The sequence below is a fragment of the Juglans microcarpa x Juglans regia genome, chromosome 4D (genome assembly GCF_004785595.1).
Source record: "Juglans microcarpa x Juglans regia isolate MS1-56 chromosome 4D, Jm3101_v1.0, whole genome shotgun sequence".
In the NCBI taxonomy this organism is placed as follows: domain Eukaryota; kingdom Viridiplantae; phylum Streptophyta; class Magnoliopsida; order Fagales; family Juglandaceae; genus Juglans; species Juglans microcarpa x Juglans regia.
The window spans coordinates 4,980,459-5,008,373 of NC_054600.1; the positions used below are offsets into that span (position 1 = coordinate 4,980,459).

The 27,915-nt window shown below is 35.5% G+C and overlaps 1 protein-coding gene and 1 long non-coding RNA gene across 2 annotated transcripts; both read left to right on the forward strand.

The window, feature by feature from the left end:
* Nucleotides 1-5,714: 5,714 nt before the first annotated feature.
* Nucleotides 5,715-6,843, forward strand: LOC121258973. Its single transcript, XR_005939491.1, has 3 exons — nucleotides 5,715-5,951; nucleotides 6,332-6,416; nucleotides 6,618-6,843. It is a non-coding gene; the product is annotated as an uncharacterized LOC121258973 (long non-coding RNA).
* A 16,494-nt stretch (nucleotides 6,844-23,337) lies between these two features.
* LOC121260843 (transcription factor GTE7-like) lies at nucleotides 23,338-26,364 on the forward strand. The gene is made up of 3 exons (XM_041162888.1): nucleotides 23,338-25,202; nucleotides 25,301-25,511; nucleotides 25,595-26,364. The coding sequence occupies exons 1-3, from the start codon at nucleotides 23,658-23,660 to the stop codon at nucleotides 25,684-25,686; spliced, it is 1,848 nt and encodes a 615-aa protein (XP_041018822.1). The 5' UTR covers nucleotides 23,338-23,657; the 3' UTR covers nucleotides 25,687-26,364.
* The last annotated feature ends 1,551 nt before the right edge of the window (nucleotides 26,365-27,915 follow it).

The following is a 27,915-nucleotide window of genomic DNA, read 5'->3' on the forward strand; positions in this document are numbered from 1 at the left end:
CTTGGAACAAATCCACTCTCAAATCAAACTTCTGAACTCTCAGCTTATCCATCTACGATCCCAAAGTCCCTTTGAAAACTCTACTTATATAGAGGAAAATGTGAAAATCTGCCTTAAAGAGCAATTGATGAGAGAAGAGATTTTATGGAAACAAAAGACTAGACTTCAATGGTTGACCACAACAGACCTCAATACCAAATTTTTTCATATGTCTTCAACCATGAGAAGGAGGAGAAATGAAATTGCCTGCATAAAAGATAAATCAAATAATTGGATCAAAGAGCCCACTGAAATCCAGAATTTGTTCATTCAGCACTTTCAAAAAATTTTCAAATCTTCAACTCCCTCCATACCCCCTAACCTTGAAAACCTCTTCCCTTCTAAAATTTCTTATTAGGACAATGCTGCTCTTTGCAGCATCCCCTGGGCCAGATGGTTTTACTGGATTCTTCTATAAGCACTATTGGGAGGTCATTAAAGGGGACATGATTGAGGCCATCAAAAATTTCTTTATTAATGGTAAGCTTTTGAGGGAGGTCAATCATACTCACATTGTCTTAGTTCCAAAGACCAAATCTCCAAACACTGTCAACCAATATAGACCTATTTGCCTCTCAAATGTGTGCTATAAGACCATAGACAAAATCCTTGCAAATAGGCTAAAGAAGATTCTTCCTACATTCCTTTCTCCCCATCAAACTGCTTTTGTGCCTAGTAAGGTCATCCAGGAAAACACTATCCTAGCTCAAGAGATATTCCATCTCCTCAAAAAGAAAAGAGGGAGTAAAGGTCTTATGGCTGTTAAAATTGATATGGAGAAGGCTTTTGACTTTATGGAATGGGAATTTATCTTAACTGTCTTTTCTTGCCTTGGGTTTCATGACCGATGGATAGATTGGATCAAAGTTTATGTTAGTTCAGTCTCTTTCTCAGTGGTCATCAATGGGAGCCCACATGGACTTATCTTAAGGGAGGAAATACTTGGAAATATCAATGGCATAAAACTTAGCAGAAATGGGCCCTCATTTTCCCATCTGCTATTTGCTGATGATATCATTCTTCTAGGCTCAGCAAATGCAAAAATGCTCTTTCTTTCTCAAAATGCCTAGATATTTACTCATCCTAGTCAGGTCAGAAGATAAACCAAGGAAAATCTTTGATCCAATTCAGTAAAAATTGCCAAAATTTGTCCATCTGTTCTGTGAAGGACTTTCTAAAAGGATTCATTCTCTTCATAAAAAATAGGAGGTAGAACCAATAAATATTTCTTTTTCGATTCATCCCTGGAGTTGAATACCTCATTCAAGAATTGTTTTTGAATCAGAAGAGAGATTTCAAGAAATGGCGGATATATTCACTCTATCAATAACCGAGCCGGATCTGGCGTATCATAAGGGATTTACCCTTTCTAATAAATCTTTCTTTAAAGAAATTTTGGAAAAAAATCAAAGATAAACTAGCTGGGTGGAAATCTAAACTCCTCTCCCAAGCTGGAAGAACTACCCTGATAAGAGCAGTGGCCAGCACAATTCCTTCCTATACCATGTCAAGTCTTTGGATCCCAAAATCAATTACTAAGGAGATAGATAGATCCTTTATGAGGTTCTGGTGGGGGTTTGATCCAAAAAAAACCCACAACTTCACTCCCAAATCTTGGAAATCTATCTGTACCCCCAAATCCATGGGAGGTCTGGGACTAAGACTAACTGCTCAATTCAATAAGGCATTGATTAGTAAGCTAGGGTGGCATCTCATTAATGGTGAAAGTAGCAATTGGAAATCTGTCCTCTCAGCAAAGTACCTCAAAATCTCATCTTGACTTAATGTTCTCCCTAAAAATTCTGACTCTAACTTTTGGAAAGGCCGTTTTAAACAGAGAGACTTCATTGCCTCTAGTTGCTGCCTCCAAATCAACAATGGCTTTAACACTAAAGCTTGGAGTGACCCTTGGATCCCTACCCTTTCTCCTCCTGTCCCCTCTCCTAGATCCTCAAGAATAATTCAAAATCCTCTGCTTAGAGTCTCTGAACTCATCTTAGAGGAACCTAGAATATGGAATACTATCTTGATCCAAGCTTTATTCTCTAAGGAGACTTGTACTGAAATAGAAAGAATCCCTCTTTCTCAATATCAATACCATAATCAAAGGGATATTCTTAAGTGGAAACACCATTCCAGTGGTGTTTTCTCAGTAAAATCAGCCTATGCTGCCATTTCCTGCTCCATCCAGCCCAACCATCCTGTCACTTTTAACTGGAAAAAATTGTGGTCTTTAAAGATCCAAGATAGGCTAAAACTGTTCTTGTGGAAAGTTAAAAGTAGCATTTTGCCAACTAGATCACTCCTCAAAACTTGTCTCTCTCTCACTGAAGATTAGACTCTCTGTCCATTGTGTTCAGGGGAGGAGGAATCTGCTTCTCATATTTTCTTAAGGTGCCCCTTTAGCCGCATTTTGTGGCGCCATTCCCCTTGGCCAATGGACATCACATCTGTCACTGAAAATGATCTGAGTAAATGGATATAAATTGTTCTTAAACCTGCCATCTCCTTAAATCTCAGATCTAAAGTTGTCCATGACTTCCAATTGTTTGTTGTTTTAGCCAAGGATAATCTTTGGTTTCTAAGAAATCAAATTATTCATGAAAATGCTTCCTCTTTTATTGAGTCATTTATCCAAAGAACCATTCAGTCCCACAAAGATCACTGCAAATCTTGGGTCTAGAAAATATCCAATGTATTCTCAAATTGGTCTGCTCCTCCAATCGACCATCTCTTGATTTCTTTTGATGTAGCAACTAGGCATACTGGGAGTACTATAATTGCAATTTGCATAAATCATGAGGGAGCCACAATCTTTGTTATTTCAAAACACATACAGAGCAACAACTCCAACCAAGGGGAAGCACAAGCAGCTTTACTTGGAATTCAAGAAGCCCACACAAGAAATATCAAAAAAATCATTGTAGAAGGTGACTCCCAAGTGGCTATTTCAGCAATAAATGGAAACAACAACTCAGATTGGACTATAGAAGGAATTGCAAGAGACACACGGTTTCTACTCCAAAGCTTTGAAAATTGGAAAGTAAGGAAAATACATCGATCACAGAATCGATGCGCATATTCTATTGCGCAATGGGCCGCTACCAACAATCAGTATGGTAGCATCCCGCTGATCAAGATCCCTTAATGCTTATTAGATTTCTATAGTGGAAAGGATTTATCCTGTTTGTAAAGTTTTTGTTTAAGACTTTGGACTGCATCCAGTTGTATTATTTTTATTATAACGAAGTTAGTTTGCCGAGGAAAAAAAAAATACTAAAAAAGAACGATGGTCTGACCCTATGCATTGCAAATCTCTTTAATCTCACTTTTGTAGATTGTTGTACTCATAACATCCACAAAAAGGTTCAAAACTATCCTAAATACAGCTGGGCGAGATGTTAGACTTGGTAGAAGGTCTCCTATAGCAGATGGCCTGCTTTCCTCACCATTCGACTAGGCTAACATGATCCTTCTCTCCCATTTTTTTCCCGTCACTTCCGCCATTTCCTTTATTTATGTTTAAGGCTATGTTTTTGGAACACAAACTCATGTCATACTAATTATTGATAGGTTTTATTACTTTTTTAACTTCTCATATAAAAATTAAATCCATCTCAATTAGGTTGTGTTTAAATATTGAGGTGATCTTAGAGGGTCTGAGTTGATTTATGATTAGTAATATTTTGTGAGTCTCATTAAGATGTGTTTGAATATAAATAGGTTGAGATATATATTTAAATGTATGAAATATGTTGAGATGAGTTTAAATTTTTTATTAGAAGTTGAAAAAGTAATGAGTCCCATTAATGATTAGTTTGAGATGAATTGAATTGATTTCAATAACCAAGCACACCTAACCACATATCTCGACCTATTTATATTCAAATACATCTCAATGAGACCTACAAAATATTATTATTTACATATCAACTTAGATCATTTGAGAACATATCAACATTCAAATGCAACCCAAGACAAAAAAAGTATAAAAAATGTTTCAAAAACTATCTTAGCCAAGAACAAATAAAACTGAAACCTATCACCATGTTTTATTTGCTTAATTATTTTGAGCAAATTAAAAGATTTTCTTTATATATTGTTTATTAAACATGTTGTATAAAAGTTTATGTATCAATCCATCTCGATCAAGAAATGTGTGTTGTGAGTTGAAAAGTTAAGTGTCAGCACGAATATAACCGAAAGCGTGTAAATTTTGATCATGTTTGTAAAAAGGTGCCTTCCAAAAATAAAAAAAATTTACTTTTGTTTTCGTTTAAAGTATTGCTACTCTAAGACGTCTATACAATGTACTGTTTATATGATATAATTTAATTTAAAAAATAAATTTTAAAATTTAAATTTTACAAATTAAATCTTATTATTTAAATTATATAAATAATATATTTTATACACCGACTTGATAATTGAATAATTTTTTCAATCTATTTTTTTTTTACAAAAAACCTTACAAGAAGCTTGCATGGTTCTCTATTTTTTTTTTCCTTTTTTAAGGAAAAAGTTTATATAGTTGGAACTTATACAAAATATTATTCCATTTTATGTCCATGATAAACATGTTGTCAAAAAAAAAAAAAGTCCATGATAAATACTAACTCGCAACATCTATATTTATTTGAAATAATAATTATAATTAAAAGACTATGGAGCTTCCTATGATTTTAGGTAAAACTAATGAAAGTCTCTGCATTACATAAATAAATTACATAAAAATAGAAGGAAAATATCTTAACTATAAATAAATTACATAAAAATAATATCACAGACTGATGTGATTTGGTGTGGTTTGTCAGATTATAAAATTATTTTTATTATATAATAAATCTAATGAATTAGATGAAATCAAATCAATTTGTAAGATTATTATTATATAATTTCTTTGTAGACGTAATAATACCTGAAGGGTTTTTTGTTAATGTTTTTCTATTTTTTTGGACTTTTTTATTTTTATTTAGTTCTGATGTTTATGTTATTTTGTTTTTTAGGAGTTTTTTTAGTTTTATTTCTTTAGTTATTAAAAATTTAATTTAATTTTTTTTTTTTTGTAAATCTTATATTTGTTCGAGTTTTTTAAAAGTAATGCATGGTACTTGTAGCATGCCATGACAGAAAATATTATTATTCTGTAATTAATTATTTTCAATTTTTATATCATAAAATATTATGGATAAAAATACTCTGTTAATATATGACTACCCGGAATTAATCGGTTTTTGTTTTTTTATCCACTCATAAGACATAAAGACGGCCACATTGTGCTTCGCTGTGCCGTCCGCCGCGTCCGGGACCCACTAAAAAGAAGCGGAATCAATTTCACGATGAGGGCACTCCACCCTCTTTACAGTTCAGAGCAAGTAATACGCCAGCTGTCCTCGTAAAAAGGAAAATGCTTTGGGTCCGAAATCCCACTCGACTGTTTTTTAATTTAATAATTATGATAGTATTTTTTAAATAATATTATAAATATTATTTAAAAAAATTAAATATTTAAAAAAGTAAAAAAATATTTATAATATAATAAAAAAATATTTTCTTAATTAGAGAGTAAAATAAATAAATAAAATAAAAAATTCCCAGTGGAAGGAGGAAGGAGGCACTTTCCCCTTTTTCACAATAAAGTGAGAGAAAAGAATAATAAATAGAGAGAGAAGAATAACTTCTACTGTGGAATACAGATATAAATTCCGACAAAGGATGTGAGGCAGCTTTGAACGGAGGGTGGGTGTGCATGTTGCGTCTGTTACCAAGTCCTTTCTGATATAAGCCTCAGTTTCATCGTCTCTTCCTTCCTCTTTGTTCTTCTGAGCTGTAAAAGGTTTGAAGGTCTGTGTGTTTTGTTAATTAGTCAGAGATGAGTGACCCTAAGTATGCGTACCCCTACCCTGCTCAAGGTATGCATGCTCTTTTCCTCCTAATTTACCAGCTTCTTTCACTATTTTCATCCATTTTCTACCTGTTTAATTCTTCTGTTTATCTACTTATTTTCTGTCATTTTTGCTTATATTTGGGGATTAAAGTCTTTAATTCTTCTTGATTTATTGAACTACTGGTTGGAAAAATAGTGGGTAAACTTTACCTTTGTTTGGCTTTTTGAGTTTGTTCTTTTTTCTTGGCTGTATTTGTATAAGGTAGGAAAGCTCTGAAATTTTAATTTTTTGGGACTTGGAATAGGAGTTTTCTTTAATCTCTTCTCTGCCTTTATAGTCTTGAAAAACTGTTTTTTCCCCCCCTTTGTGGGGTTGATACATATTGCCATGCCTGCCACTGCCAGGTTATTATCAAGGACCCCCAGTGATGGCACCTCCACAGTATGCTGCACCACCACCCAGGAGGGAACCAGGTTTCCTTGAGGGATGGTAAATGTCTCTCTCTCTCTCTCTCTCTCGTCTTTCCCTGCATATTTTTCTGAAACATGTTTCTTTGCTCTCTCCCCCTGATCTCTTTCTCCTAAATCTTGAAGAATTCATTACCCATCTAAACAGATAAAAGTACCAAAAAGTTCAGTTCTAGTGTTTTTTTTTCTCTTTTTCTGATTTATGGATATTGTTTTGGAACAGTCTAGCAGCTCTGTGTTGCTGTTGCCTCCTTGACGAGTGTTGCTGCGACCCATCCATCATCTTTATCAGCTGATGATCATCATGCATCCTGTAATTTCATGTACTAATATCAATTCCCCACTTATAAATAGTAATAGGTAGTGTCACCTCTTGCAGCTTAATGGTGTTCTTCTGTGATCATGTAATGTTTGAAACAAACTTATAAATAGTTGGTGTGTCCGGATCATCTCTATCTTTTGTGGTGTAGTTCTCAGTACATTATTCATCAATTTTCTCTCTTCTTTTGGATTGGTTTGCAGAATTTTTTCGCCTTTAAAATGCTTGTTTCTTGACATTTTCTTTTATTTTAATGCGTTTGAATTTAAAAAAAAAAAGTTATTATAATTTTCTTTATATAATAGTAAAAAAAAAAAAAAAAAAAAACTTTATCGTTACTCTTTGTTACTCTTTTCATAAATTGGACGGTGCTATATCCACCTTTCCCAATTCTTGGAAGCTATTGTTACGTATAATTTATTTTTTTTAAAATTTTTTTAAAATTTTTTTAATAATTTTAGATATTGAAAAAAAAAAACAAAAAAATATAATATTATTAAAAAATATTTTTTAATCATTAAATAAAAAAAATAAAAAATTACAACAATAAAAACCAACGATAAGATTGTGAGGTTAGAGTATCATTTTCCTTACAAATTTTATGGATGAGCGAACGACTCCAATGTCAATTCTGTCTGGGAGAAGAGAAATCCAGAGTCTTCAGACAACTGTCACAATTGTCAATTAATATTTTAATTAGTCTTTTGATAAATTAAAAATGATTTGTGGGTGTGGCCCTATGTCATGAAGGCTACCCGCTGTTTTTTCAAACCCCCGGGGTCCAGTTCATTTAATTATGGCGCAATTCCACCCACTTAACTTTTTTGACAATAGTTTTTTTTTTTTTTTAGAAACAGTAGCCGAGTTTTCAATTTTTATTTTTTTAATTCAAGCAGCTCAGTTTTTTATTTTTATAAAACAATTCTTCTATATACAGTCGATAGATACAACTGACGTGCAGTCGTCCATACTACATCAAATTTATAATAAATTCTTCCTCTCATCAGTTCGGTCTTTCTCTTTTATCAGCTCCATCATCTCGGTCTCTCTCTTATCAAGTGTCTTCACATCAGTCACGTTTGTACGCCGTTTGCACCAAACGGTTGCAACAAGCGTTTTTCTTTATAAAATTGATACTGATCTTTAAAAAACTCTCAAATGGGTATGTTCATCAATTTTCTGTTAAAATATTAACGACGGGTCACGTGACAATCTCTAATTAGAGAAGAGTATTACTACATCTATAAAAAAAATTATATATGCATATTTGAGATTGTTGAGAGAAATATAACTTATAACTTTAGGGCTTATAATTTATAATTTAAATAATAAGCTATATAATTCAAAACCTGTTTACTGTTTGATAAACATATAACTAAAACACTTTTAAAATTAGTTACATTAATTTTTTAAAAATATATAATTACTTGCAGGAGCATTTCTATAAAAGTTTCAATTTAGTGCTTTTTTAAAAAAAGTAGACTTTCAACTTTTTTAGGTAATTAAAGCATTTTTATAAATTTACCAAACATATCATTTTTTTTAAAAGATCTTTTAATTAGTTAAAAATACTTTTTAAACTTTCAAACTCAATCTCAAACAATCTCTTAATCTGATTCGTTAGATCTATTTTATAATAAAAATAATTTTATAATTTGACAAATTATATCAAGTTACATTAGTTTAAGGGATTACTTTTGTGTAAGTTTTATTTTTTTGTGAATGCAGAGTATTTCCCATTCTCACATATTAACACGTGACATACGGGCCATATGTCAATAATGTCGTATTTTCTGGGGGTAAGATTTACGGTGATATTGAATTATATGTTTAATTGACGTTCGGGTTGAAAAAGGGTTTGAATTGTAAAAATGTGAAAGCTCGAGTACTTATTTAAAAATTAATTATTTTTTATTATGTGTTAAATGAGAGATGTATTTTATTGAGTTATTACATATATGACAAGATTTGATTTACAATATATTTGATTTACAATATATTTTTATTTCAAATTGAATCATATCAAATTAATGGTGTCCAGATCGTTGGTTTATTTGACACTGGTTTGTAAATAAGATTTTTTATTTTTATTAAATGGTTTTTTGCTTTGGGTATTTGGCTGAATGTTAGTTTGGTTTTGAATTTTTTGCATGATTTATTTTTAGAGTAGAAAAATTATTTCGAGGTTAAGATGTCGGGAGCCAAAGGAATTTTAAAATTAAAATTAAAATGAGTTATATATATATATATATATAGTTATATAGTTATTCTATTCAACAGCTCTACATCATAAAAAGAAAAAAAAAAAAAACAAATGTATAATGTAAAAGCGCAAAATTGAATTTTTCATACATATATATATATATATATGTATGAGATGCCATTCCTCTTGAATGAATTCACGATGCCTTTATCATAGAGTATGTTTAGCTTAAGGCTTCGTTTGGTTATCAAACTCATCTCAACTCATCTTAACTCATTATTACAACTTTTTTAAATCTCAATATAAAATATAATAAACAATTCAACTTTTTCAAATTTTATAATAATAATAATATTAAAAAATAATATTCTAATAATATTTTATCATTACAACTCAACTCAACTCAACTCATTTCAACATCCACACACGCCCTTAGGAAATGGTGGAGTTGGTGCCACCTAAATTTCGATGACGTTTTTGCATAGAAAAAAACATTTGAGGTGGATAATATTGCGCTAATAAATATTTAATTGAATTAGGAGTGTAGGACGACTTTGGAGCATTCCCATCCGACTAGTTTTGCTACGTCATTCCATGCACGCACTCTGTTTTCTCTTTGTGCTGATCATTTTGTTCTGAATTATTCTCAAGAGAAAACCTGTCTCCGGCCATAACCAGCCCTCCAATCCCATTCTGCCACGCCAATATGTTATGTGACTAACTATACATTTGACTACATCAGATCTCATCCCTTACTCTAAGTTCCACTCATCCGTGCATCTGGTTTTATAGACTTTAGTTTTAAATTTAAAAAGATTAACATGTCAAAAAGAGCTCTACTCACTTTTTAAAATTTTCAAATAAAACTTTATCCTTTTTTATAATTATCAAAGATAAAATCATTCACTTTTTAAAATTTTTAAATCTAATCTTTTACTTTTTGCATATGACAAAAGAAGCATTATTTACTTTTTAATTTTTTCAAATAAAATCATCTATATTTTACATATGTCAAAAATAGCATGAATTACTTTTCAAATTTTTCAAACAAAATATGCATATGTGAAAGATGATAAAAATTTAAAATTCAAACTTTTAGTCATATCATGGAAATGAAAAAATGACAATCAATCATCTTTTAAAAATTTAAATTTCCAACTTTTAGTTTTCAAATATGTCATGCACGTGTAAAAAATGCAATTTGATATTTTATGGGAAAAGATTAAGAATGGTTTGAATTCAAAAGTCACTTCAACTCATCTCATCATTCACACACAAAAGATAATGAACAATATAATTTTTTTAAAATTTAAAATAATAATAATATTAAAAAATAATATTCTAATAATATTTTATTTTACTATTAGATAAAGTAATCAGCTTCTTTTCATTCTATTGTGCTATAGAATCTTTATCTAACATGTAGTCAGCCCGTTGATGGACTATTTTTCACCCAATAGCAACAAGGTTGTTGCAAAGTGTTTCTCTATTCTTATTTGTGTTAAGCTTAAAGCGATATTCTCGAGCTGTTTAATATATGAAAAATTATTAGGTATTTTCGAAATACGCACTTCTATTTTATCAAATTATGTTGTATGATTTAAATTCTTTTATGCAAGGATATTTTTAAATGACATGATATTTTATTGTAAGAAGGGAGTGCATAGGACTCTAAAAATAAAAAAATGGTAAACCGGTTAAACCAATCTGAGCCCCTTTTTAAAAATCGAAACTGGTACTACCGGTTTGGTCCCAATCGGTATATAAATACATATTTAATTTTTTTGTATTGTATATTAAATATTATTTATATTATATTATATATATTATTGCTAAATTAATAATTAATATAACATGAAATTTTAATCTAATTATTCATATCTATTAATCTTATAACATAAAATTAAGGGAAATATTCTAACTACAAATGGATTATACAAAAACAATCTCACAAATTGATATAGTTCGTCAGATTATAAAATTACTTTTATTGTAAAATAGATCTAATGGATCAGATAAAGTCACATTAGTTAGTGGGACAACTTATACTATACTAAATTAACATCATTAATAACTCATAAGTTAGACACTAGTTATACACTACTAATATAATTAGACACTAATAAATTCGAAATTTTTAATATTAAATACTAAATTTTCATAAATTTGTCTAAAATCAGACTAAAGTACCACATGTCCTGTACTTCGTAAGCACGTAATCGTTACTACTATTATATTATATATGTTTGCGGATCTAATTCCACATGGTAATATTTGTAAATCTAAGAAAGTAATGAAAAAGTTAAAACTTTTAAAAAATTTGATTGTTGAGGAAAACAAATTTTAAAAGTATGATCTGGAAAAAATAGTAAGTTTTAAAATATAATTGTAGGAGAAAGACACTACAAGAAAACTACTCATATGTGACAAGTTATTTTCAGTAAAAATGATAATTATTTTTTATTAAAATGAATCTATTTTAATTATAAATAATCATTCTTATAAGAGAGAACATTTTAATTGTAATGAGAATATTTAAATAGTAAAAATAAGAGTGATCAATGCTTAAAAGTATATAGTGGGTTGAATGTAAATTGTCTTATGGACGGAAGCTAGCTTCGTAGTGGATCAGCCAATCGAGTTGAAAAGAAAAGAGAGAAGAAGACAGAAAAGGAAAAGAAAAGGAAGGGTTGTCGAAGTACGTACTGAGAAGTCTGAGATATACATGGCAAAGGTAAAGAATTCTGGACTCTTCTTTATTTTGGTTTTAATTATTTATTAAAGAGAGAGTGTTTTTGAACTTTGCTTTCCATAATTATTCTGGGAGCTTCAGGAAGATTTTATAGATGAATTCAAAAACGTAAACTATCTCTAATTTACATTTATCTTTATCCTATCTTATCTTTAGCCGTTACATTTGAAGATGAAGATGAATCAGTTTGACTTGAGCTATCGGCATCGAGTTTTGTGGAAGAGCAGCTGTTGGAGTTTGTTTCGGAGGAGCTTGTGTTGTGCTGATCTTGTTTTGAATTTGAAGATGTTTTGGATGAAGTGGGCTTTGTCTCAATACGCCCCTGCAAGGTCAATGGGAGCTCTTGGACGTTGAGGTTGTGTCGAATAGAGGCAAAATGAGCTGGTGGTAATGGCTTTGTTAAAGCATCTGCAAGTTGATCCTTTGACGAAAGAAAACGTACATTGAGAGATCTAGAGGCAACTTGGTCATGAACAAAATGGTAGTCTATAAAAATATGTTTTGTTCGGGAATGGAAGAGAGGATTAGCAGTCATTTATGTTGCACCAATATTATTGCACCACAGTATAGGTGGATGTGGCAACTTAATTTCAAGCTTGCTGAGAAGAGATTGGACCCAGATTAACTCAGCAGACTTGTTGGCAATAGCTCTATATTCGGTTTCGGTGCTAGAACGTGAGACTGTCTTTTGCTTCCGTGAATTCTAATAAATTAAGTTTGGACAAAGAAAAATGTAGTAAAATGTAGTGGATTGTCGATCATTAGGGCAACCTGCCCAGTCAGAATTAGAGAAGGCCCGAAGAGAAAGTGAGCTTGACCGTTGAAGAAGTAGACCATAATATAGTGAGTCTAAGATAGTGCAATATCCTTTTAACATCGCGCCGATGGTCTGTTATCAATCGATGTATGAATTGGCATACCTTATTGATAGCGAAGGCAATATTTGGACTGGTGAAGCTTAAGTATTGTAAGCTCTCAACAGTGCTATGGTAGAGTGTGGAGTCCGTAAAGGGATCTCCATGGTGTTGAGAGAGTGCTGCAGCAGAGACCATGGGAGAGGAAATTGGTTTTGCCGCTGTCATATTCGTACGTTGAAGAAGATAATTTATATAGCACTGTTGTGATAGTAGTAGACTAGCTTTTGTGAAATGGGCTTCAACTCAAAGAAAGTAGTGTAGGGGTCCAAATGGGTTTCTGTAATATAAACACCCCACTTCATACTTTTCATGGTGGAGACTCAGATTTTTGGATTTATTATAGTTGATCTCGAAACATAAGCGACAACTCTTGCAACATCTCCCATAAAAATGATTCATTTTTCTTACTCGTGTCTTTGTCAATCTCTCTGTCTCTGGATCTGATCCTCCCTGGCTCAGCTGAAACCTTTTTAACTCATGAAACACCAAAATGACAGAGACCCGCTTGACAAAATTTTGACGAATGATGCAGAGCACTGTGTCATGCACAATATATATGATTTGAGCATAACAACATATCCCTAAAAAGTGATGAGTTACTGTTTCCTCATTCCATCCACATAAAGGGCCATTTGGAAAAATTTTCTCCTGTATTTTTACACCATTCTTGCTAGGTTGTTTATTATGAACAAGATACCAAAAAAAAAAAAAAAAAAAACGGTGCCATTGGACGTGCCCGTTAGTGCACATTATTGCTTTTTTTAAATATTTTTTAAACATTTAAAAAACACACACAATTCATTCTGTAAGTTTTTTAATCATTCTAAAGAAAATTTAAAATACACAAGTGGTCAAACCCATAGGCAAATCCAGAGGCAAACTATCATTTTCCAAAAGAAATCTTTAAAGGCTCGTTTGGATACAGAAATCTTCATATCTCATCATTACAATTTTTTTAAATTTTTACACAAAATATAATAAACAATTCAACTGTTTCAAATAGCAAAACAATAATAATATTAAAAATTAATATTATAACAATATTTTATTCATCTCATCTTCACTATCCAAACGAGTTCTAAGAATGAATTCAAGTAGTAAAGGTTTTGGTTGTGGTGACCTATCGTATGCTCCCTCCATATTCAAAATTCGAATTCTCGTACAAACAAATTTTTTTTTATAAGAAGAAATTTCATTCAATTAGCAAATATTATGCTTACAAATTAGAATGATCAAGCCAAATATATTGAGATAGAAAAGACGGGACAGATCCCCATCCACATCTCCAAATCATAGACTGGCCATGGATGCTTTGCTAGAAAGTGAGCAACTTGGTTTCCACCTTGAAGCACATGTTGAATTTGATGGTCTTCGAAGTGGCTAAGCAGATTTCTAACATCCTTTAATAGGTTTCCTTGACTTGATAAGGAATCTTTATTAGTAGATAAGGCTTCCACCATGACTAAACAATCACTCTCAAGCACAACTTTGGAAATTCCCAAATGCAAACTGAATTGTAGGCCTTGTAACATGGCTAGTAATTCAACTGACTTTGGTTCATGAAGCTCATGCTTAGATTTACTCATAGCCATAAGTACATTTCCTCTCTCATCCCTAAGCACAACACCTATCCAACCTTTCTAAGATCAAAAAATAAAGTAGCATCAACATTTAGCTTGCAAAAACTAGGTGGAGGAGCATGCCAACAACCCAGTTTCTGCATCGAATAGTTTGGTTCAATAGTTGCTAGGAGTACAAGCTTTTGCAAACTAATAGCATAGTTTGCAGTCTGCAGAGGGTTCAGTAGGGTGTGCTCAATGGTCCACTTGTTGCGCTTATACTAGAATGACCATGCAATTAAGAAGAATCTGCTAAGTAGACCTTGATCCCCTTTGTGTAATAGAAACATAACTGCATTAGTAACTGTGCTCAAGTTAAGCAAGAATGTTAGATCAGGTAAAAGTTGCAGCCATGCAGCTTTAAAATCATGACATTACAACACAGCATGAGATACATCTTCAACAAGATAATTGCAAAAGTCACATGCAGTACTCTCTATAATTTTCCTCTTGAACATGTTATGTTTCGAAGGTAGGCTTTCCTTACAAATTCTCCAAGCAAATACTCTAACTTTATTGGGACCCTTATTTTCCAATTGGCTTTCCACATTTTCTGCTCTTCTTTAGCATTAGAACTCTCAGTAGTATCATGATGTATAAGATTTTTGAAGAATCTGTATCCACTTCGAACACTAATACCCCATTTTTCTCATGCCACCACATCCATACATCTTCATGTTGACTTGGATTGAGAAGGATTTCTGAAGCTATTTTTGGATTAAAGAGAGCTCTAACCCTTGAGACATCCCACCAACTTGTCTCAACATCTATCGAAGAAGCTACCCTTGCTGACAAGTCCCTCTCTGCATTACCAGACTCCTCCAACAATAGAGATTGGTGGCTAGGAACCCAATTATCTTGCCAAATTCGAGCATTAGCCCCATTCCCAATCCTCCATTGACACCCTTTCATCAACACATTTCTAGTTTCCCAAATTCCTTTTCAAGTGTAAGAAGAGTTATGGCCCATTTGAGACTCGAAAAAAGAGGAGTTAGGGAAATACTTAGCCTTGTACAGTTTATGGACTAGGAAGTCTTCACACTTAAGCACCCTCCAAGCCTGTTTGGCTAAAAGAGCCATATTAAAAGATTTTGAGGTCTCTAAGACCCATTCCAGCCCTGGATTTGTGAACACACAGTTTGTTCTAGGATACCCAATGAATTCTCCTCCCATCATCTCTTTGTCCCCATCAAAACTGAGCCATCATCTTTTCTAATTCTCTGCACAAAGTAGTGGGTAAATTGAAGCAAACATAGCAAAAGATGGGATAAAACATGCAACAACCATTAGTAAGATCTCACGATCCCCTTAAGATAAGAATTTTTCCTTCCAACTTTGTAGTCTCCTCCATACTCTACTTTTAATTGCTAAAAGCAACATATTTTGCTATCCCAACTATGGGAGGTAATGCCAAGTATTTCTCATATTGTTGTATTGTGCTCCCACCCCACATAGCCATAATGGTTTCTTTCAAACTAACATGCACATTAGAGCTGAAGATCATAGCAGTTTTCTATTTGTCAATCATCTAACCAGAGGCTAATTCATACTTCCTTAACAGCACTTGAATATTAACTGAAGTGGCTACATCCACATCACAGAACACAATGGAATCATCAGCAAAAAGCATATGATTAATAATAGGTGCCCCTACAGATTTTTATCCACTTAACAGATTTGTCCAGTTCAACATTTCTAAGCAAACCAACTAGAATTTCAATGCATAAGAGAAATAGATAAGGGGACAAAGGCTCCCCTTGTCTAATACCTCGTGAAGGCAATATTGGTTCAAAAGGAGTATCATTCACCATGACAGAAAATGAAACTGAGGTCACACATTTCATGATGAGATCAACCAATCCATGAGTGAACCCAATTTTACTAAAACACTTTCAAGGAAATCTCATTCTACTCGGTCATAAGCTTTGGACATGTCCAATTTCAGTGACATAAAGCCTTTTTTCCCCCTTTCTCTTCTGTTTAAGATAGTGAACCAATTCATAAGCTACTAACACATTGTCTGTGATAAGTATTCCAGGCACAAATGCGGATTGTGCATCAGAAATAATGGAGGGCAACACACCTTTCAATCTATTAGTAATAACTTTAGCTATTAGCTTGTAAATTATATTACACAAACTAATAGGTCTAAAATAAAAAACCAAAGTAAGTGAGCATGTCTTTGGTATTAACACTAACAAAGTGTGATTTAAATCAGTTGGGATTTGACCTGTATTGAGGACTTCTAGCACAATAGCAGTAACTTTGTCTCCAATGATGTGCCAATATTTTTGAAAAAATATTGGTGGCATCCCATCTGGGCCAGGAGCTTTGCCAAGATGCATTTGCCTTAAAGCAACAAAACCCTCTTTAGCATTATAAACCTTCTCTAACTCACTGTTCATATCTGCAGTCACCCTTGGTTCCACCCCATTCAGAATATCCATAGAACCTCTTTCTGATGAGGCAGTAAACAAAGAACTAAAGTACTCTCTAATCAGCTTATCTCTATGGACTCCCTCTCTCCAAATACCATTTCCATCCTTCAATCTCTGGATAAAAGTTTTCTTTTTTTCTCTGGGAAGCTTTTTGATGGAAGTACTTGGTGTTCTGGTCACCACAACACAGCTATTGAACCTTCGATCTATGCTTCCACACAAGTTCCTCCCCCTCTAGCCACACCTGAACCTCCTCTCTTCCTATTTTATGTTCCTCTATTTTCTCATAAGTAGGATCCATAGATTGTAAATTCTTCAGCTTTACTTGGGATTGTTTGATTTGCTTCTGAACAATACCAAACTTCTTTTGGTTCAACCCAGCTAGCCTGCCACCACATGTTGAGATCATATTCATGGCAGCAACCATATAATTTCCACTCTGCTCCTCCTACCATGTATCATGGATAATTTTCTCACAGTCATGATGACCCACCCACATAGCCTCGAATCTAAACATCCTTTTAGTCCTTTGATTAGTAGCAAATCCATTGGTATTAAGGCACACAGGAATATGGTCAGAATAGGATACAGTCTCATGTTGAACTCTAGAATCAGGGAATAAATCAACCCAGCTAGAAGTTGCTAAACACCAATCTAGTCTTTCACAAATTCGATCTCCTACCTCTCTCCTATTACACCATGTGTAGGCAGGGCCAGAAAAATCCAAATCCATCAATTGACAGTCAGTTAGAATAGATTGAAAGTCATCTAATTGGCATTGAGGTCTCATTCTGCCACCCCACTTCTCATTATGATCCAAAATTTCATTGAAATCCCCATACACAAGTCAGGGTTTATCAACTGAATCAGCAATCAAATGGATCAAATCCCAGATCTCGTTTCTCTTAGAAGTTTCAGAGTGACCATAAAATCCTATTAGAAACCAATCCCTATTGCTATCTACACCGTTTGTGATCATAGCATGTATGTGATTATTCGAATAATTAAGCACCTACAAACTAACATATTCATTCCATAAAAGCACCAAGCCTCCACTTCGACCACATCAATCAACAGTAAGGCAGTTAAGAAAACCTAACTTGACTTTGTAACTTTCCATCACGCGAGATGTAACTTTTGTCTCCTGCAAGAAGACAACGTCGGGAGCTTCCTTCCTAATTAGATCAAGAAGAGTTTGAAATCCTCGTGGGTTTCCAAGCCTGCGAGGATTCCAACTTAGCAGCCTCATTGGTCTCGACAAGGCTGCCCCACAGCCTCTGCCGATCCAATATGGTCACCTTCCTCCAACAAGGCTGCCCCGCAGGTAAGCAAGTGGAAGCCTTCTTCACTGCCCTTTCATCATCATGTTCCGTAGGTGGAGCAGTTCTCTTGCGCAGAACCTTGGTAGAGGTTGCTGGGATTTCACTTCTATCATGGGGGAGGTTATACGCCTCCTACTTTTGGCTTTTTGTTTGGGCATAGCAACTCTAGCAGCAAGAGGCTTTGTTGGACTCACCAATTGATCCAATAGGGGCCCATGAGAGGATAAGACGGAAGCCTTAGCCATTGAGGTGTGTTCCTGACCGTTGGGTGTGATGTCATCCGTAACATTCAAAACTCCTTCTTCCTCAGATTGTATCTGTTTGCTCAGGTCACCCTTCTTCGAAGTTTCATCTACAATCCTTTTATCACACGACTACTCTTCAAAGATAGGAACATTAAATAACTGACTAGGTGCGACTATCTCATCCCCGTATCTTGGATATTTGAAACTCCAGTTTGCTTCTCTTGCAAACTCGTAACATGTCCCTTGATATTTGCCACAGAAATAGGAGTTTGTTGCTTCCCTGTGTCACTATCCTTTTGACCATTCTGGCAGTTGTTGGCCCCCCCATCTAGCAGGTGGCGCCGCCCTCAGCCATTGCCCATAAGGAAGGCTATCTCCCCCATGATCTTCAGTTTGAGACTTCCATACTCTACATTCACGATGAGAGTGCCCCATACACCCACACTGGTAACAGAAATTCGGCTGCCTCTCGTAGGTAAATCGTACCCAACAATCCCTGTGTGAACCCAGGGTGATCTTCTTTCGTCGCAACAGGGGCTTCGTAATGTCCAAGCCTATTCAGACTCTCATGTACTGCCCCCATGCTAAATCTTTATAATCAACATCCACTTCAATAACCTTACCCAGATCCTCCCCAATCAACTTTCCAATGTATTCATTACGTGCAATCAATGGTAGATCATGAATTCTAACCCATAAGTTAGCTTCTGTCATGGAGACTTCGTGCACTTGCAGATGGCCCTCAAACTCCTCCGTTAATACCAACTGTTTGTCAAAAGTCTAGGACCATCATGGAGGACTCATGTCTTATCCCTTTGATCATCAAACTCCACCAGAGTTAGACCCGCTGTTAGATCCCGGAATTGTATGCTCTTAGTCGATCTCCAGATTTGTCGCATTGTCTATTTAAAAGCTTCACGATTAAAGTGTCATTCCGTAAATAGCCTGACCATCAAGGATTTCTCACCTCGAGCTTTTACATCATCAGGTCTCTCCGTTTCTACAACTACCTCCGCAGTAAGGGAAAGTTGCTCGTACAACAACCGCAGTTCCTTGTCCATCGCAAAATATCTCTTTCTTACACTTAAAGAAGAGAAGAAAAGATTAGCCCTTGACTGCCTACACATGGGTAGGAAAGGAGCCTCTACTCTGTTTCAGAGAGAGGAAAAAAAATTTAGTTGACTAATCAACTAATTTACATGAACATATTAAAAATTAAAGATTTGTACAAACAATTTTTAAAAAGTCATTGAACTGGATATTTTTTTCTTCAATTACCCGTGAGTTGTACTTAAAAAGACACAAAATGAAGGGCATCCAATAGTTTTGAGTTTTCACTCCGAAAAATTTGTGGATGGTACCATGCATGATCATGTTGTTGCACAAGATATTACAAATGTTTTTCAATACTTTCTCCGAATTGGATTAAATTAGAAAAAATAGAAATAACATATACGCTATATGAGAATTATAGATAATATAAATTTCATGGAATATTTAATTTTAAAAATAGAATTTAGACTTTTAGAGGGTGTAAATATAAAATTAGAAGTCTTATACTAGGATGTCAGTTAAATTTTGTAAGTGTGTGTGTGTGTGTGTGTATATATATATATATATATATATATATATTATTTTGTATATTGATGGAGAATGTCGACTCTTTAAAGTATACAAAGAAGGAAATGATAGTCTAACATTGATCAAATAAAGTGTAGACAAGTAGTTTATATTAAATCATTCTCACTATAGTATTGTCTTAAAGTGAAGGATAAGAGAGAGCTACATAAGCCACCTTGAACCGGCAAAGCCGCCCGCATCACACGGGATGCACGTGCGGGGCAATGACAATAGGCCCTATGAGGCACATTTTGCTCATTGCGAGGAGCTCTATATTTATTTTGAGAATATTAAATAATGTCTACATTTGTTACCTAACAAAAAACTAGCCGTGTTGTAACTATTGGAAATGCATCATAATTAACAAACATTTAATAATTTGAAATTTAAAATCAGACATTATGATGCAAATTATGATTAGTAATAAATGGCTTATTTGATGACTACTATGAAGGATTGCAGGTCATTACCTTATAATGGTTACTATTAACTAAGGGGATGTTTGGAGAATGAGATGCTATGAAAATTTGTGAATAATAGTAAGATGATTTATGAATAATAGTAAAATAGTTTGAGTTAAGCATTTATTGGGTTTTGGAAAAGGAGAGAAGAAATTGAATAAAACATATTATAAAGTTTAAATGTTGTTAGTATATAATTTTTTAATATTACTTTTGTTTTGAGATTTGATAAAATTGAATTATTTTTTATTTTTTGTTTGAAATTTTTGAAAAGTAGTAATGATTAGTTTGAAAGTGTTTGTTTTTTAATGATGTTTGGCAAGAAAATGAGATGGGATGAAATATAAATTGTTTCGAAACATCCCCTAAGAGTTGCGATTTGTTCAGATTTTCAATGAGTAAGAAAGACTAACTTTTCATTCTAAAAAAAAAATCTCTCTATCTCATAATTATAACAATGAATTGAGAGCGTCTCCAGGCCAATCGGGTATTTTTTTTCTCATTTTACACCTGCGAAGCACAAGTTGCGATGTAGGAGTTGCAACAAAATAGAATTTACACTCACACGCAGGTGAATATTTTTATTTGCAGGTGAATATTTTTATTCACAGCTCTTCCCCCTCCGTCTTTCTCTGCCTCCCTCCCCTCACCCCCTATCGGTTGTCACTCTCTTTCTCTCCCTCTAGAATACGATCTGTCGATGGTTTGAATAATGCCATCAGTAACTATACTAAATACAAATTTGAGCCAAAAGGCCTATGGCCTGGTTGGCATAACCCCTAGCCTCCAAAATGAAGGTTTGGAGTTCGAAACCCCCCTCTCCCAGATAAAACAAAAAAAAATACAAATTTGAAGTCCTTTCCTAACTTGATCTTGAAATTCAATAGTAGCTACAGGAGACAAACTAAAAGGATTCTGCATTATATTAAGGATAATAAAAACCAAAGGTCGCATAAGCAGAATGATTAATGAATTTTCCCAACTGCATTGCCAGTTTTTTGCTAGATTCAGCACTTCTTTGATAAACTGCTAATGTGAAATATAGTCTTTGTATGTCAGTTTTTGGCTAGATTATTACCAAATAAATCGATCCGAAGCACTTCATTCGCATCAAACATATCAAAATTGTAGAATAAGTAATTTAGAGATAAGTGAGAAAGATGTGAGAAACCCATTAGTATCAAATTGCTCGGTTTATCCAAGTGAGAAACTGTGCATCAGGGGAGAGGGGAGAGTTGTGCGACAGGGGAGAGGGAAGAGTGCTCTGTGCGTCGAAAGGAAATGGGAGAGGGGAAAGGAGAAGGGAGAGTGCACTGTGCATGGGGAGAGGGGATATAAATGAGAGGGTTGATTCTATGCATTAGAACATACAATAAATCACATAAATCTTCTATTTGTTGTAGTATTATTGGCTGGTGTAATGTCAAGTTTTTCACCAATCGGAGCTTTTTCCCAATGAATAAAAGAGCGTCATTGTATCATGAGAATAATTTTATTAATACTTTATAATAGAGAAAAGCTAAGGATCAGCCACTGTTCACGGCTGATCCGTAGCACACCTGACGTGGCGTTTTTTTTCTCTTACCTTCTGTCTGCTGAAACATGCCTTTTACGCCCCAATTCCGAAATTTCCCACCTCCCCACTTCTCCCCTTTGCCTAGCTTCAGCCCCACATTCTCCCTTTTTGCTCAATTTCATCTTCGCCTCTCCTTACTCTTACTTCTTCTTCCTCTTCCTCTTCGTGAAATTTGTTTGGGCACCCTACTATTTCCTTCGCCCCATATTCTTATTCGTATTTGGATCTCACTTGTGAAACCCAATGAATTCTCACAACATCCAAGTGGGAGAAGCAAATCCAAATAAACAATGGTCTTTGCAAGATTTCGAGCACATTGAGGTTTACGTAACCGAGCACTTTGGAGTCAAACATTTGCTTCAAGCAGACGAGCATTCGGAGTTCCTCGTCCTTGGTGGCATGCAAATCCTGCTGAAAGCGGAGAGCTTTCTGCTCCAAATGACACGCGTTGCAGTCTCCTTTGTGTGTTTAGAATTATCTCCGCGTACGCCTTCTTCAGCGAGAGCATTTTTTGCAGACAAATAAAAAAAAAAAAAAAAAAAAGAAAAAGAAAAATCAACTTCTTTGAAATGAGAAATAAAAAATACATAATTAGGAAAATAATAGGCCAACAGTAGTAGTTGTTGAGGTGGAAGCTTTTGGTAGTTAGGTAGACAATGGTTACCTGGGCATCGTCTTCCATGAATCTTGAGAGCCGGCGTTATTTTGAAGACACAAAAGCACCAAATTTTTTAACTTGAATTTCCCTCTTTTATTCATTGCTACTTGTATATCTATGTTTTAGTTGAAAGTGATTCATTTTCCTTATCTCGTTCCGATTGTGAATTACACGAATTTTTGTTGGCTTTGTTCGGTTAGAGGTTTTGACTTTTTCATCGAGATTTTGTGTTGAGAGTTTACTCAGTTTAGTTGGGATTTCTCTGGAGCAGTGCCGTTAGGCGTTTTGCTGATGAGAAATTAGGTTGTAAAAGGCGTGTTTCAACTAACAGAAGGTAGGAGAAAAAAAAAACGCCACGTCAAATATGTTGAGGATCAGTCGTGAACTATGGCTGATTCGTAGCTTTTCTCTTTATAACATGTTGAAAAGACATAAAATATGTTCTTAAAAAATTGTCTTGAAACTTTAGAATCCAAAAATTTATTTTTTGACTTCATGACTCTTTTTTTATATTTTCTAACAATGTCAACAGGAGAGGATCGATGTCGAAATTCAAATAGAAATGGTACTTAAAATATAAGCTATTTTCAATCACATCAATAGATAGATATGATATTTTTTACATTTTAATCAATTCAAATGTTTTGTATAAAATAGTATGGCCAACGCCACCTGTCACCCACGTCGAACTACCCATGTGGCGGAAAATTAAAAGCAACCGTTTGGCGCTGACCTGGCAAAACCCAGCACGGTTTTTTGGCGGGAGAAGATTCCGCCATAAACAAAATAGTTTAATAAATAAGAAATTAAAAAGTTACAAAATATTTCTATTTTTTTCATTATTTAAGAAGAGGAGGTGCCCCCCCTCTTTTCCTACGTGGAGGGTCTTCGAAACCCTCGTCTCTGCGTCTCCTCAGTCCTCTGTCTCCCTCTCTTCGTCCCTTTCTCTGCCTTCCTCTTTCCTTCCGATTGCTCCAATGCCGGCTGTAGCTATACTCTCAGACGAATGATTTCCGGCACCCTTTTGGCCATTTCTTCCCGCCCTATAATGTGGAGACTTATCGCCGGTTATTAGCCGGGAACCCGACGGATCTGGCTCACACGAATGGCTTCTGCCCTCATTGCCACCCGAGATGAGCCGTCGTGGGGGTGAAGGCAAGGTTTATACGAGGAAATACTTCAATAAAAACACCGCTACTAACTCCATTAATCCTCTTCTCGAGCCCAACCTGAACCAATATCATAATCCGCGCTTTAACGGGCAGATCCATGGGCTCTCCCGGCAGAGTAAAGAGTCAGTGGCTGTCCCGGCTGTGCCGGACGTTACGATGTCACCGACCTTGAAATCCATGAGCTTCAATGAGGCGAAGAAATCGTCGTTACATGGAAGTCACGTGACCTTCAATCTGGCTACTTACTCGAGGCGAGGGCTGTCGGAGCTGAAGAAACGCTTGATCTCGGAGCTCCGGCAGGTCCGCAGCCTAATTACTCGGATTGAGTCTGGAGACTTCGGGTTCGGACCTGGATTCCCGTCAACTCAGCCTTCTCTGACCCACCGGCCTCCGCCGCTGCCTCGTCAGGTCAACTGCGAAGTAGATTTACCGAAGCCGAAAGAGAAATGTACGCCTAATGCGAACCACCGCCGCCAATCTTCGGAGCTCCTGACCGTGAAGAACAAGAGGCCGGGTCCGAAGATCTCTGGCACCAAGCGGAGCAGCCCTTTCGGTTTGGGGAAGGATGCGAAGCGTTCCGCGCTGGAGCACCCCGTGACGGAGAAGCTCACCAACAGCATGATGAAAAGGTGCGGACATATTTTGAGAAAGTTGATGAAGCACAAGTTCGGTTGGGTTTTCAACGTTCCAGTTGACGTTGCCAAATTGGGGCTCCACGATTATAATCGCATCGTCAAGACCCCAATGGATCTTGGCACCGTCAAATCCCACTTGCAGAAGAACCTGTACATTTCGCCGCTCCATTTCGCGGACGATGTGAGACTGACTTTTAACAATGCCCTGCTTTACAATCCCAAGGGAACTGACGTCAATTTCATGGCGGAACAGCTCTTGTCCATGTTCGATGCGATGTTCAACCCGGCATACAACAAATTCGAGGCCGAGCAACACCGAGTGTCAAAAACAATAAAAGAATCACGGTCTATGGTTTTGACTCAACAAACGCAGAGAGCCACCTCTGGTCCCATGCCCGATGCCGTTGCGAAGAAATTGGACTCTGCCATGGCGCGATCGCGACCCACATTCTCAAACCCATCACAGCTCTCAGCTCCAGTGCGGTCAATGCCAATTCCAATGCTGGCTCCGGTTCCAGTTGCGAAGCCAATCGTGGCACAGAGACCGTTGAAGCTGCCGAAGCCAAAAGCAAAGGATCCGAACAAGAGGGAAATGAGCTATGAAGAGAGGGCAAAGTTGGGGCAGAGTTTACAGAATTTACCGCCAGAGAAGACGGAGCAGTTTGTGCAGATTTTAAAGAAGAGAAATGGGCATTTAGTGCAGCACGGGGACGAGATCGAGCTTGACATTGAGGCCATTGACACGGAAACGCTATGGGAGCTTGATAGGTTTGTGACTTACCACAAGAAGATGGTGAGCAAGATGAAACGGCAAGGGCTCCTCATCCAAAACAACAATCAGAGATCAACTGAAATCCAAATCGGCAACAAGGTAATAATGACGGCTTTGCAATGTTGTGCTTGACTGCTTTACATTTCCTTTATTGCTTGGTTTGGAGTGATAATAGTATTCTTGGTGTTGAAATGAAGTCTCCTTTGAGCGAGATGGTGGCCGAGGCTGCGCTGGTGCAGAAGAGCAAGAAAGGGGAATTTTGGGAGGAGGATGTGGACATTGGAGAGGAAATTCCTTTGGAAAACTTCCCGCCTGTGGTAATTGACAAGGACGCAACTGCTTGTGCCGGTAGTGGGTCTAGTGGTTCGAGTTGTTCAACCTCTAGCAGTGACTCCTCTTCCTCTAGTGGTAATTAACTTAGCTTCTGTATTTTGGAGGTAAAGATGTGGCTATGATTTTATTTAGATGCTAAATTTAAGTTTATGTTGCAGATTCGGATTCCGAAAGTTCTTCGGCAAGTGATTCCGATGCAGAAAGTGTGCAATCACCGTTTGTAGAATTGAAAGAAGCTCAGCGTACCTAAAGCTATTTTAGCGCTTAGTAGGGCTTTGGGTTTAGATGTAGAAGCTCGAGCTTATTGAAGACAAAGTGATGGTAGAGTGGTAGTGCGTTAGTAGAAGGGCTTTAAGATTGCCTGTGGCTTGTTTTTTTGGTTGCTTTCTCGCATCGATGGTGCAGAGATTAAGCGAATGGCACCAGTCCTGGGCTGGCTTGGGTGTGGTTTCACTTTCATCAGTACCTTGCGTAAGTGTAATGACCAGTTAGGCATCTGATGCATTAGTGTTTGTATGAATGATTGCACCAGTTAGGGGACCCATTGACAGAGTAATGAGATAGAGATAGGTAAGGGAGGATTCGTAGGAGCTGGGACTAGGTTTTTCATTTTCAAGGGCAGTGGAATATATGAGATGGGAAAGCGACGAAAGAAATGGGATAATTTTTTGTAGCATACATCACCACATGATTTTCACAGTGGTCAAGAAGCAATAGCAGAAAATATGTACAGTGAGGAAATCATCTGAACAGAAGGCAAATGGAAGCTTGTACAGTACTGGTTCTTGGTTCTGTTGGTTGAATGAAATGTGAATGATAAAAAAAAAGTATTTTCTATACCATTTATGTTCCAGACAAATCTCAAGTATTTACTCAATCCCTTGCCTCACATTATGCAACCAATATTAAAGATGTTTTCTATTCCTGTCACATTTTATGAGGTTCCTCATTTATCATCAGTCTGCTTGCAATCTTTTTATGAAGCTGTGCCTGGTAATTTCCGATCTTGAAACGATAGTGTTAACACGTACAAACAGACTAGCATCCATCTCGGAGATGCCTGATATAATATCTGTCACCTTGCACAGGTTCTATTCTCTCTCTCTCTTAGGCACTGTTTGGATAGTGAGTTGAGATGATATGAAAATTAAAAAATTAATAAAATGTTGTTAGAATATTATTTTTTAATATTATTATTATTTTAATAATTGTTTATTATTAAATTAATAATTGAATTGTTTATTATATTTTGTATGAGAATTTAGAAAAATTATAATGATGAGACGAGACTTTGATGATCCTATCATGTAACGAAGACAGTTTGCCAGGTAGCCAACATTACCATCTAGTTATCACGAGATGACTTCTTAGCGGGAGTGAAGTCAAGATATCAAGAGGATCATCTTGGTGTGTTTTACTCTTTAATTAGAAATTAGCATACAGTTGGAACTTGTGAAGAGTTGCTTGCCGAATGGAGGTCAAATTTAAAGGAAGCAGATACTGCAGATGAATTTCATTGCAGAAGTAAAAATCCGTCTATTTATCAAATCTGAAATGTTGAAAAGAAATTCAGATGAAAAATGCATCGTCTAAGGTTGTGTTTGGACAATAAGGAGATCTCAGATATTCTGTGAATAGTAGTGAAAAAATAATGAAAGAAGATTGAATAGTAGTGAAAAATAAGTAAAAAGTAATAATAAAATAATAAATAGTAGTGACTCCACTACTCAAACTAACTCTAAATTTCATGTCAAGAAGTGCACGTGGACCTCACTTGAAGTAAGGGGAAAAAAGAGCAATTTCTCAATTTGTCAAAAAATTTCCTTATTACAACGACAATAGTTTCAGATCTCCAATATTTATCAGCAATCACACACCAATATAGGTTGTTTCATTGGATTTCCTTGCTCTTATACTCTGCATGAATTGATGTCTGCATTGTTTATTACTGATACCTGTTGAAATTTCCTTCAAACCAGGAAGTGGTAAATGATTAAATACACCTTACCTCATGTTTAACTGTCTCAACTTTTAATACCTTTGCTATCTTCATTAGACACTGGAAGAATAGGTCCAATAGGAGGGGAAGGAAGAAAATAGGAAAGTAGAGGGAAGCCAAAAAGGAAGAAAAAAGTTGACACGGTATAGTAATGAATTTTGTAGTGTTAAAGTTTCTTTAGTGCCCTGTGATCCATGGACCTCAAGCAAATTGAATGGTAGAATCAGAATACACTGTATCTGGATACTAACTCTTTGGTGAGTAACCAATTGTATGTAATTCAGATCAAGATTAATATGGTCATGATGAACTATTTAAGACTAGGCTTACTTGACCACATGAAGATCCACTTTTATTGAAAGAACATCACATGTTACTTATTTTGTGTTTTGATGAGTAGAAGATGGATGGATGGATGCATGGGCAAGCCTTAATAAAGCTTGGGTATTTGTGGTGTTTTAATGACTGTCTAGACTCTCC

Bases quoted from the DNA above. Each gene is read 5' to 3' on its own strand.
- LOC121260843 (XM_041162888.1), top strand. From the start codon at position 23,658: ATGAGCCGTCGTGGGGGTGAAGGCAAGGTTTATACGAGGAAATACTTC. The intron at 25,203-25,300 runs GTAATAATGACG...GTTGAAATGAAG, and splicing joins AAATCCAAATCGGCAACAAG to TCTCCTTTGAGCGAGATGGT. The intron at 25,512-25,594 runs GTAATTAACTTA...TTTATGTTGCAG, and splicing joins TGACTCCTCTTCCTCTAGTG to ATTCGGATTCCGAAAGTTCT.